The sequence below is a fragment of the Sturnus vulgaris genome, unplaced genomic scaffold (assembly GCF_052056855.1).
Source record: "Sturnus vulgaris isolate bStuVul1 unplaced genomic scaffold, bStuVul1.hap1 Scaffold_198, whole genome shotgun sequence".
Lineage (NCBI taxonomy): Eukaryota > Metazoa > Chordata > Aves > Passeriformes > Sturnidae > Sturnus > Sturnus vulgaris.
In genome coordinates this window covers 8,283,525-8,296,431 of record NW_028276185.1, presented here as the reverse complement: position 1 = coordinate 8,296,431, position 12,907 = coordinate 8,283,525, and the positions used below count along the sequence as shown (strand labels likewise).

At 50.4% G+C, this 12,907-nt stretch overlaps 1 protein-coding gene across 1 annotated transcript in view; it reads left to right on the top strand.

Moving 5' to 3' along the window:
- LOC148217954 (uncharacterized) overlaps window positions 1–10,818 on the top strand; it is a 35,278-nt gene extending 24,460 nt beyond the window's left edge. The window contains exon 3 of the mRNA XM_088158331.1: window positions 10,310–10,818. Within this exon, the coding sequence (XP_088014457.1) occupies window positions 10,310–10,818 (509 nt within the window). The remainder of the gene's footprint in view (window positions 1–10,309) is intronic.
- The last annotated feature ends 2,089 nt before the right edge of the window (window positions 10,819–12,907 follow it).

Genomic DNA, 12,907 nt, shown 5'->3' with positions numbered 1-12,907 from the left:
TGTGGATGTGCTGGTGTCTTCTCAGGTCAGAGCTCCACCCAAAGCTCTTCCCACATTCCAAGCAGGTGTAGGGCCGTTCCCTTGTGTGGATCACCTGGTGCTCCATCAGATGAGAAATCGTTGTGAAGCCCTTCCCACATTTCCCACACTCGTAGGGCTTTTCCGCAGTGTGGATCCTTTGGTGCCGGATCAGATGGGACCTGTCTCTGAAGCTCTTCCCACATTCCCCACACTCATAGGGCTTTTCCCCAGTGTGGGTCACCTGGTGCCGGATCAGATGCGAGCTCCACCTGAAACCCTTCCCACATTCCAAGCACTTGTGGGGCTTCTCCCCTCCAGGAGGCTTCTCCACCAGCTCTGAGCTCTGCCTGGATCTCCGGCCGCCTTCCCGGCTCAGGGAGGGTCTTTCCTCCTCGCAGCTCCCTGGGCTGGATTTGCAGCCCCTCCTCGTGAGAGATCTCTGGGGCTTTTCTGCCTCCTCCATCTGCGCACACCTGGGGAATGAAAATTCCTGGTTTAGGGGGAAATAACAAGAAGACAGCTCCATAAACTGTGTGCTCCTCCTTGACCAAGTTCATCACTGGAGGTCATTGAGCATCTTGTGTCTGTAATAACCTCCCAAACACCAAGATTCCCATCCAAAATCCTCCAAACTTTAACACACGGATCAAAAACTCCCCAAATATCAAGATTCAGCCAAAATACCCTCCAAAATTGTGCTGGTTTGAAAGCAAAACCAGTGAGAGACTCCAAGTCAGAAATACAATTTGATAGGAAAAAAGAGAAGAGAATTAAAATACATGCAGCAGTAGAAAAGAAAACAACTGACAGAATCAGAATACAACCTGACACCCCGCTAGTTAGGGTGGTGGTAGCAGTCCCGATGAAGTGGTCTTGTTGTAGTAGTGATGCTGTAGAAAGGTCTGGTAGCTCTTGTCCTCTGGAAACCAGTGGGTAAGGGCTGCCTTAGTGTTCCAAATCTCAGATTTTATCTAGGTAGGAAAGGCTTGGCTCCTCCCCCTGGCTGGAGCATCTCCCAATGGGATGATGGAATTTTATCAGTCATGCAGTGGCACTCAATGGCCCATTAACAGAAGATATCTCCCTGGAGGAAGGATGGGTTGTGGAAAAGATAAAGAACACTGCCCCACCTGGTTTTAACAGATGGCCCATTAGCAGAGGATATCTCCCACACAGATAAGGATCACTGCTCCACCTGTTTTTTTCCATCACTCTTTGTTCTTTTGTTTCTGCCCAGGAGCTCTGACTGGTTACTTCATGTTTGCTGCTGATTTCCTCTCCCTTTTGAAGATGAAAATGGTAAAAGTGTCTTTGACCTGCCTTGCTGGATATTGTGAAGAGGAACAGTCATCTACTGCAAGTGGAAGTGTCGCAGGTGGAGCAGAGTTCTGTATCAAACCAGACCTCGTCAGACCTGCCAGAACAACTGGTCCATGCTGCCCTTCACTGCTCTGCCTGTTCCCCACTGTTTCATGCCCGAGTAATTTAACTGCTGTTAATTGGGTGTGTGTTTCACTCGAGCCAGTCCAGCAGAACCAGCAGAAAGCAGCCCCAGAATGAATGGGGCTCTGCAGAGGAGCCCCAGACTATTCATCAGCCTGCCCGCAGAACTGGCTCCAACTCTGAACCCTTGTGACCACACTCTGAAGAAGACACACTTCTGATATTTCTGAGGCACTTATGACTGAGGCACAGCACGTGCTTGTGCAAGTAAGAATCCCCAAGTTCTTTCTGTCAGGAAAATTAATCCTCAAACACCAGAGTTTTATGTCCAAAAAGGAGACATTATTGGAATAAAGGGAGAGGCCATGGGACATTCCCCTGGGATCTCTCCAGTTTTTGGAGGACGCAGCCTCTTGTTTATCCTATTTTCCTGGCCTCATTTCCCTCTCTCTTTCCCCATTGGCTGAGGTACTTGAAAGGCACAGACTTCCCGGAACGCCTGATACCTGAAATTCCCCTCTAATGTATAACCCTCCCTTTTAATTTTTAATTCTTACAGAATTCATAGTTTTCTCCCCCGTTGCTTCTTTCATCTTTCGATATCCAATTTCATTTATCAGCAGCCCTACAGTTTGTTTGTAAAGGCAAATATCTTTTTCCATTCATCAATCAGTGGAATCCATCCCATTGTTTCTTTTATCTCTCAGTGCTAGCCTTATTTACAAGCAGATCCACAGCTCATTTGTAAAGAAAAAATTCAACATTCCTCTCAATGTGGTTCTCTAAGAAGGCCATAACGAAATGCTTGCATGGGGGTTTTGGCTTCTGGAGCAGTGGGGTAGGGCTGTTGTTGGTTCCTACCCCTCCATGTCATGATGATGTAAGGAGTGAGGGATGCCATGTGTGCTGTGCACTGGCAGTGATCCTCAAGGAATCCTTCGAATCCTCTCCGTCGAGCTAGTCAAGCTCCTGGAAATGACAGGACAGAAAAAAATTTTACAAGTGCTCAGTTTTGTGCCCTTCTTCCCTTGTGGGGTGAGGGGCAGGAGGCAGAGGTCCAGCTTGGTCTCTCTTTGACCTTTCCTTTGAGACAACACTGTCTGCTCCCACCACAAAGGCACAGAGGGTGCTCTTTGCCCCCACCAGTGGGAAGTGGCTCTGCTGACCCCACTAAGAGTGCTGGAAGATGAGTCTGTGAACGAAACAGTTGAATATTGCCTAGAGGGGGTAGCAGGCAGTAGATGTTGCCGCCATTCTCTTTCCAGGAACCCACTGGGAGTACTTGAACTATCGACCATGAGAGAGAGAGAGAAGGGGACACTGAATGGTGATCAAAATCCAATTTTTACTGAGCACTACATGTGCTTATATACCATTTACAGGAAGGCTGGTAATATTTTACTGCAATCACATAGACAAACCTTACATAGACAAACTCTCACATAGACAAACTTTACATTGGGACTTAGTAAAATCTTATTTCCCATAACCCAGACTTGATCCAGTCCTCTTGCAGTCAGGTCTCTGTTTGCTCTTGCCAGGCTTCCTCGTTGTCAGGCTGCATTTGCTGATTAAATCTGCAGTATTATCAGTCTCATTTGCATTACCCATATCCACACCTCCCCCGTTTCTTTTAACTAAAAATACACTCTTCAGCAATTTGTCTATTAAATTCTTAACACACTGTAAAATACAAGGAATAACTACTACAATGCATAATATGATGCCTAATACATGCAAACCTATTTTAACTAAATTCCTGACCCAGCCAGTGAGTCCCCAGTGCCCTAAGAGCCAGTTCAGCCAGTCGTACCCATTATCTACCCGAAGTTTATTCACACCTTCTTTGAGGGCTTGAGTGCTGGCATAGATGGTCTGGGAGTGGTCAGAAAGGTTAAGGCAACACATCCCATCGAATTCCTCAGCCACAGGCGGCGGCGGAGCTCGGAGGCGGCCCCAGCGCAGGTGGGAGCCGCGCTCGGTTGTGCGGGGGCTCGGGGCTCGCTGCGGGCCGAGGGGGCGGCAGGGGGCTCTGGCGGGTTGGTTGTGCCGGTGCCGGCCCGTGTTGGCGCTGGGCTGAGGGCGCTGCGGGAGCGGCTGCCCGCGGTCTCCTTCCCGCTGGGGCCTCGGCAGGAGCCGGTGCCGGAGCAGCGCTGGCTCGTCCCGGTTGCTGTGGGTGGCACAGAGGTGTCTGCCCTGTGCCCGGGGCTGTGCGGGAAAATTCCCGTGGCCAGAGGTTTGTGTGCCCGCAGGAGACAGAGGAGTCCTGTAAAAGTGACTTTCTTCGTGAACAAAGGGACAGGCCATGCGGCATTTGCCATGCGGTCTCTAAAACGCATCCTCCTTTTTTATCCTCATTTTCCAGGCTGCGTCTCCCTCTCCCTTTCCCCACTGGCTGAGATACTTGGAAGGTTCAGACTTCCCGATCCGCCTACTGCATGTCCCTCTTAATATTCACTCCTACTACGATATTAATCTTACTGCTTTCAATCCTTCCTTTTCTCATATTCTCAAGAATTGCCTTTACTAACTTTTAATTTCCATTGACTCAATTTCTTTTCCTGCATCCTCTTTGGTGCAAGGTGTCGTGCATGGTAAAACGCTGAGAGTTACTACAGACGTCAGAGGAAGAAGAGCATTCGTTTAAGCCATGGTATTCCAGGGAACCACGAAAATTTGTCCCATTCCCATCCTTTCTCCGGAATACGAGATATTTTCATATTTCCTTTGCTATCTGTTTAACCACTTTTCGGTTATCATCTGTTTGCAAACAGCCGTTTGCGTCATTAAATTTTCCACAAACTCCTCCTTCTTCTGTAAGTAGATAATCTCTTTCCATCCCATGGTGAAATGTCTCGTTCCTCATTTCAGCGGCTTGGTCAGCAGGAAGGTCAGGAGCTGGAGCTGTCTGCTTGGTTATTATTTCAAGGATACTTTTTAACCTAATTATGCCACTCAAATTATGGATGGGTTTTCTGTGTCCTGATATGAATTCGTTAGGGATCCCAGGGGCTGGTCCATGGTGTTGTAGCATTTGTTCTGGTGGCCGTTCATCTTTTTCCCTTTTTTGGGTGCTCCTTCCAGCCAGGGCTGCATCAATTGACCACTTTTATCTTTAGAAATGATAAAATGTTTGGATTCCCAAGTGATTTCTCTGGACTAGCAAAAACACCTCATTGCTTTGGGGAGAGGGATGATCCCCCCCACACCTTTTTTCATGAAATTTGCTCAATATTCTCCGTTTGCTGTTTCCCTTTGCAGCTTAACCAATTTCTGTTGCAGTCAGATATCCTCACTATGGGCTCTGCCTTTAGTTGTGCAAATTCCATCTGTGCAAGCAGGCAGAGCTGGGGGTGAGGGGCAGATGGACTCAGGGAAATTCCTCCCCCTGGCAAGAAGGCCCTTGGGCATTGTCCACACTTCTCCAGAGCAATGTTAATTTGCATTTCTAAAACTCCTCTCCTGGCTGCCTGGAACTAGGATTTTCTTCCAGAGCAGCCTTTAGGTGATTCACACGTCCACCCTCACAATCTGCTTTAGTTTTCTTTTTTATTTTTTTTCTATCGATTTTTTATTAACAGTTTATGCGTTAAAGCCTCACCATTAATACTCTTCTAGGTTTGCAAAATGCAACTTAAAGGTGAGCTTCTAAAGATCCATTCCGAAATTCTGCCGTCATTAAGAGCCACCACAAATATATAGAAAAATATTCCAATGCAATCAAGTCTTTTCTGCCTCTTCTCCTAGGAGTAAAAATTGCTGGTCACACCACTGGCCCAAACCTAACTGTCAATCTAAAAGTAGGATTAATGTGAAAAATTTTTCTCATGGTGTAATCTTGTCACTGAAACGGCAGGGACAATAAAAACTCTCCAGCAATATCTTTAGTGTTAGAGAGTTAAGGCATTACTTGATCCTGGTCAGGATGTGCAACAGAAACAATTTCATCCACACATAGCCCGGGTGTGCAGAGAAATTCATTCCATCAGATGTGAATTTTACTAGATTTTTCCTAAACTTTTTACTGTAGGAACCCAATGAAATTCATTGGTTTAGTGTTCATTGCTTTAAAGTTGTGTAGTTCTTAGTATTTGGTTTCCTATTGCAAATGGATTTCTCCTCTTCTGATGTTAATTAGATCCACATTCCTGGATTTCCTTTTCAGTCTTTTCCAGACCAGGTGTCTCCATCTGGGCCAGGGGCAGTGTCTGGGGTGGGTGTTCCTTGATGTTTGCTGATGTTTCCTTGATGTTTTGTTGAATGTTGTTATCTTTGTTGGTATCTTTTGGGCTATTCCCAGTCTGTTGAGATGTTAAACTCATCTCTCTTGAGTGGTGCCACATCCCTTAAAAAAACCTTTTAAAATTTCTTTCCTGAGAGAAAGGCAAACCGAGCCTGACTAGTAAAATGAAATGTAAAAAAATGTAAATTTGGTATACTTTCCAACAATGGAATCGCAGGCAGCCCAGTGTGTGAGTGTAATTGAGAGGCAGAGTCCTGGGTGGATGCTGTGAACAGCAAAGTGCCAAGGCAGGCTCTGTGCCAGCCCAGCTTCCTGTGGCAGAGATTTCACAAGAGACAGGATTCTGGCCACAGACTGCTTGAAATATCCATCCCTTATCTCCAGCCCGCACTAGGTGGAGAATTCCCAGGGTAAGGAATTGCAAAGATCGATTCCAAGGGAGATAATTGAATATCTGCCCTGGCTCTGGCCAAAGGTTATAATGGCCGGATGCTTGGCCTTCAGCCAAGGGCACACACTGACTCAGAAAACACTTCCTAAATGCAGCAACATGTTGCATATTCATAGACCTTCATGCATTATTCAGAATCATTCCCCTCCAACCTGTAAATCATTATTTTTTCCTTTCCTGGGGTTTTGGTGTCCCATAATTCCGAGAATGTGAAGAATTTCCTGATTATCTTTATTGCCATTCTCCAAGTTTGTTACATGAACATAAGATTATGACATTATACTGGAACAAAAATATATTTATCACAAACTAATTATAACTTTTGTTTATTTATGTATATTTATTTGTATTTATAAGTTTTGTTAATTGCAGAACTAAGAGAAACTATGTTCATACAACAGTATTTTCCAGCATATGGCATTCATTTTAATATTTGCAAAAACTCAATAATATAATGTACAATTATAACACACATAGAATTCAAATTTCTTTTTCTCAGTCTGGAGGAGACATAGCTGGTGGTTCAATCATTTTGTTATTTTTCATTTTCTCAGGTTTTTTTCCTTTTCTCCTGTCCATACCACAACACTGAGGATATTTGAGTTTAAAAAGTCATACAATGTTGTGGCTAGAGCAGAGAATCTTCAATCCAGGTTCTCCAATTCCCTACTAATCCTCAGAATTCTTGCACCTGCTTTTTAGTCCTGGATTACTTCTGAGATTCCCTGGTCTCTCTCTGGGCCAATACACCACAAACACTCAGTCAAAATATGTCGCAAATATTTAACCCTTTTCTCCATCATTTCCTCTTTTATTTCAAATAGACAAAAATGCTTTTTAGCCTAAACATTCAGCCATTTCACAGAGGCTTCTTCTACCACTTCTTGTCCTCTGCAGCAAGTCATCCACATCCTGCATTAACCCAATCCCTGGGGGTTGGGTAAATTCTTGTGATATTTTCTGCAAGGCTTGCCCCAATAAGGCTGGTGCTTCCCTGCATCCCTGCAGAAGGACCGTCCATGTCTTTCTCATTTTCCCTTCTACCTCTTGTTCCCACTCAAAGGCAAAATCCAGTTTACCATCCTGTGTAAGTGGGCATCCCCAGAAAGCATCTTTGCCATCAAGGACTGAATGGTGTCAGTGTGAGGAGGGCACCTGGTTGAAGATGGTGTAAGGATGTGAGAGCCCCTGGGTGCTGGGGCCCCCTTGAGCCCTGGGGTTCATCCCTCAGGGGCTGTAGAAACTCTGCCATGGCCTTTGCCTTCCCCTTGGCCTTTTCCTCATCCCTTCTTGCATTCCCCTGCTGTGTCTTTGTGACCAAGTGCTCCAGGGGCTTCTTCTGCCCCTCCTGCAGCCCCTCAGTGCCTGGGGGTGCTCATCCTCTGACAGCTGCTGAGCTTTCTGCTAAATCATTCCTTTCTGCAGTGACCCAAGGAAAATGCTTAAAAGCTGATCTGGATGCTTGCACGTCCAATCCCCATTTCCCAGCTGTTCCTTTGTCCTGCTGCTCCTTGTGCTGTGGCTGCCGTGGCCAGCCCGTATCCCAGAGCCGGTGCCTGTCCTGCCGCAGTGTCCAAACGCGGCCCCCCCGGCGGGCAGGGCCGGCAGCTCCACGGGGCCGGGCAGCGGCCGGGGCGTCCCGCAGCCTCCTGGGGGCCGGGGGCCACTGCCGGGCCTGCAATTGCCGGGGGGTGCTGGGCTCAGGCAGCGCCCGGCGCTGAGCCCCGGCTGCCCCACAGCCCCGGCCCGGCCCCGCAGCTCCCCACAGGCCCCCAGCCCGTGCTCCCGGTGCCGCCCCTCTGCGCCCGCTCCTGCCGCTGCCCAGCACAGAGAAACCCCCTGCAATCCTGACCTCCTTGTGTGCCTGTCCTGGCAACCGGGGATACAAAGGATCTGCATCAGCTGGCAACTTTGGAGGATAAGAGCCTGCTGAAAAACATCCCCATCCTCAGTATTTTTCTCTTCCTCCTCTTTTCCATCATTATTTTTCTTCCCACATAGATTGCTCCTGCTGCATCTTGACTGAACCATATTCCTGCACACTCCCCTTCACCCAGTCCCTTCCCAGCACACCAACACCATCCATCCCCGTGTTGTACCAATCCCTTCTGGACTTCCCTTATTGCGCCCCTGGGTGTCCATGTCCGTGATTACCTCTGGTAGAATGTGCAGACTCCCTCACCATGCTCCCAAGGGACCCTTCAGAGATATTTTGGGATCATCATCCCTTTGGCCAGGAGCCCTTCCTGGCTTTTCCTTTGTACCCTCCACGGGTGCCCTGCCATGTTTAGTCCCCGAAGATGCCACTGTAGTCACTGCTGAGATTTTCAGTGCTCTCTGGCTGCCGACTCTTCCCAGCCCCCTGATCTGTCACTCGTCTGTCTCCTGGTCACTCTCGGGTACCCAATCCATGCCCGTTGCTGCCGCCACCCAGGGGAGCCGATCACCAAAACTGGGTGAGGCACCTTCAGCTTCACTGACTGCCCCCGCCCTGGATGGGGGAAGGAATTCCGGCCGAGTCCCAAGAAGTGTGGAAAAATTCACATCACCAGAGGATTCTGTGCACAAAGAAGACAGAGGAGTCCTGTAAAAGTAATTTCATTTAGAAAGAAAGGGAGAGGCCATGGGCCATTTCCCATGGCGTCTGCGATTCTTAGAGAACACAGCCTCCTCTTCATCCTAACTTTCCCTTCCTCATATTCCTCTCCATTTCCCCTTTGGCTGAAGTACTTGAGAGGTACAGACTTCCCAATGCACCTACTACATCCCTCCCTTAATATGCACGCCACTTTTGTGTAGCTAACGATGGCCAGGACTCTTTTAAGTCTTTGTTCTTCTCTGGGAGTTCATGAATTGAGCAGGACCTTGGCTGAGCAGCAGTCTGTGTGGTCAATTAATAACATTTTCTGACCCTGATGGCTTCTGCTGTCCCTTCCTTATGTCCACGTCCCCGGCCCTGTGTCCAAGCGGATTCGCAGCCTGTGTTTGTAGAGACCCTTTGCTGTTGTTCCTTGCATGGGGGTCCCCCGTTTTGGGGCCATCCCCCCTGGAGCAGGGTGTCCCGGCTTGGTGCAGCCCCGCCCCTCGGGCAGCGCTGAGCCAATGAGAGCGCGCGGCGGTGATGACGCAGCAGTGTCCAGGCAGAGCCGCAGCTCCCAGCGTTGCCCACCTGGAGCCACCTGCGCCCGGCCCGGGCCCCAGCGCCCCCCTGGATGGGAATTTGGGGAGGTGGGAGGGGGGGAGCGCCAAGGCCGGGCCCCCCCGCGCTGTGGTGGCGGCAGCGGCTGCAGTGGGGAGCGAGTGCGGGCGGGAGCGGCCGAGAGCCCAGCGCTGCCCCAGCCCGAGCTGCCCCAGCTCCATCGCTGCCCCTGCGCTGGGATGCTGTGGGTTTGGGGGGAAGAGGGAGCCGGCAGTGGGTGCTGGGCCTGGGGGCAGCAGGAGAAGGGAAGGAGAAGCAGGGTTGAAGAACAAAATGGTCAAATGATGCATGTGGGAGGAGCAGGTGGGATTGTGCAGGAGAAGGAGGAAGAGGAGTCTGAGGGGCAGTAGGGACACAGGATGAGGACGAGGAGTAGCAGAAACGGGAAACACCACAAGGTTCCACCCCTCCCTGTATCTGTAGCCTCTCCCACAGCCCCAGGAGCGTTGCTCCCCCCACATGCAGCAAGTGTCCGAAGAGGATGATCCATGATTTTCACAGGGGTGAATCTTCGTGTTTGTGAGCTTTATAGGGCTAAATGTTGGGGCTGAGGTTTTTTGCAGGGGCTGAATCTTTATATTTTGGAGGGGATTTGGGCTGAAACTTGCTTTTTGGGGAGTTTTTGATCTGTGTCTTGATGTTTGGATAATTTTTGTGCTGAATCATTGTGTTTTGGAGGTTCTTATAGACACAAGATGCCCAATGACTTCCTGAGTTGCACTTGGGAAGGAGGAACCCTCAGCCCAAGGTGCTCTCTTGTGTTTTCCTCCAAACCAGGATTTGTCATTCCCAAGGCGTAGATGGATGGAGGAGGAGGACAAGTCCCAGGGATCCCACAGGAAGCGGGGCTACAAATCCAGCGCAGGGAGCTGCGAGGAGGAAAGACCCTCCCTGAGCCGGGAAGGCGGCCGGAGATCCAGGCAGAGCTCAGAGCTGGTGGAGAAGCCTCGTGGAGGGGAGAAGCCCCACAAGTGCTTGGAATGTGGGAAGGGTTTCAGGTGGAGCTCCGAGCTAATCCAACACCAGATGATCCACGCTGGGGAAAAGCCCTACGAGTGTGGGAAATGCAGGAAGAGCTTCAGCACTATTTCCTATCTGATGCAGCACCAGGTGATCCACACAGGGGAACGGCCCTACACCTGCTTGGAATGTGGGAAGAGCTTTGGATGGAGCTCTGCCCTGAAATACCACCAGCGCATCCACACCGGGGAGAGGCCCTACGAGTGTCCCAAGTGTGGGAAGAGGTTTCAGAGAAGCTCCACTCTGATCAGACATGAGCGGATTCACACAGAGGAGAGGCCCTTCCGCTGCCCCGACTGCGGGAAGGGATTCAAGCACAACTCCACCCTCACTGTCCACCGGCGCATCCACACTGGGGAGAGGCCCTACGAGTGTCCTAAGTGTGGGAAGAGCTTCTCAGACAACTCAGTCTTGACCCGACACCAACGGAGTCACCACTAAGGGAAGCCCTGTGAGTGCCCCGAGTGTGGGAAGAGCTTCGTGCTCTGCTCCAGCTCCATCCCCCATGGGAGGATCGGTGTTGGATGATCCCCAGTGACCCCCATTGGGCACAGCCCTGGTGATCCGTGATCCTGGTGATCCGTGTTGGGAAGACACCTGGCTGGGGGGGGGGTCTCTGCATCATCCTGTCTCCCTGTGAGCACCTGGATGAGCACAGGGGCAGGAACGCCCATCAGGGCTCAAACTGGCATTGGAAATTCCTTGTGGAGAGCAGATTTGTTGACTTTGATCCCCAGAAAATCTTCTGCGTTCAATCCTATCTCCTGTTCGCATCCAGGAATACTGAACAGTCTTGGAGATCTTTTCCAACCTCACTGATTCCAGGATTTTCATTTCCTATTGCCTAAGATTGTCTTCGGCAGCCAAATGGTGATGAACTGAGGCAATGACCAAGCTTTTGGAGACAGTGGGGTAGAAAGTCCTCCAAAAAATGTTTTTCCCTCTCACTCAAGCACATAGGACCTCAGCTCACACAGACACGGAAATCCTTTTCTTTTGGCCTCGATTTGCTTTTCATTTCTCTTCATCCTTTTAAAACAACCAACACGGGTGAAAATAAAGACACTGAACTGAGACATGTGTGTGGATACGGAGGGACAAAGACATGGTGGGGCACAGACATGGAGAGTTGAATCATGGTTTGAAAGAGTTAAGATTTTTGCTAAGGGTAGAAGGAGTTTCCATGGCCAAGATGTAAGTTAGGTAGGTAATTACTTGATGCTTAGGCAAGAGCTAATTGGTATAATTATCTGCTTTTATGAACTTAGGTATAGAAGAACATAAAATAATAAACCGTTAATCATGAAGCACGAGGCCTTGGATCGTGCCAGAGGATCACAGAGACCTGATGAAGACTCTCCTGACTTCATCCATTGAGACCACTGACCCATTTCGAGAGCACCGACCCAATTCAAGAGAAGAACTGCGCACATGTGAAGGACGAATGGGCTCATTTTAATATGGGATGGGGATGGGAGGTGCTGGGGTTATGCACATGTATTGTATGTAAGATCTTGGGCAATAAATAGAGGGCAAAGAACCTTGTTCGGGGCGGTCACGCCTTTGGGAGGTGACTCCCGTGCCGGTGAATAAACACACCACTTTGTAACTTTAATTAGTTACAGCGCCTTTGTCCGTGATTATTCCGGATTTTAAGGATTCAGGGGGACAAACTGCGGTCACGTGGGGACACTGCAGGGACATTGTAGTGACCCAAAACAGGACAGGCGACCTCAGGGTGGCCCTGATGTCCCCAAGGCAAGGACACCAAGGTCCCCAGTGTCCCTCGGCGTGACAGTGCCACTTCCATGTCCCCACCCTGTCCCTACCCCTGCCCTGCCGCCACATTCTGGGCCACCTCCAGCTTTCGCGTCACCTCCTTGTGTCCCTCCACCGATGTCCCCAAGGCCACTATGATGTCCCCGAGGGCCCAGGCACCTCTGGGGACCCCCTGTCGTCGTGTCCCCCACGTGTCAACACCATGTCCCGGTTAACAGCATCCACCAAGTACCCCAGGTGCCATGTCACCGTCTCCAGCCACCCCTGGACATCTGCAGTGACCTTGCTGGTGGCCACGGCCGCCTCGGCACTGGCCCTGGCCTTCGCCACCTGCTGGGTGCGGTCTCGCAGATGCTGGGCCATGGCCCGGTGCTCACGGGCACTGCTGGCCAGGTGTCACCACGATGTCACCGAGGCCTGCAGGGCCACCTGGCACGACACGGCCACCGTGCCCAGGGCCAGCAGCAGGTGACTGTCCTCGGCCACCCCCAGGGCAGAGCGCGCCGAGTCCAGAGACACTGCGGGGACATGGGGACCCAGCACAGTGGCACCTGAGCAGTGGCTCCGGGGACACCCCAGAGCCACCAGCCCAGTGTCCCCAGGGCTGCCCCAGTGTCACCATCCCAGTGCCACCTGTTCAGTCGCACTGTCAGCAGCCCAGTGTCCCCAGTTCAACCCCAGCGCCCCCAGAGCTGCCCCAGTGTCCCCAGTCCTGTCCCAGTGTCACCAGCTCAGTGTTCCCAGTTCCTTC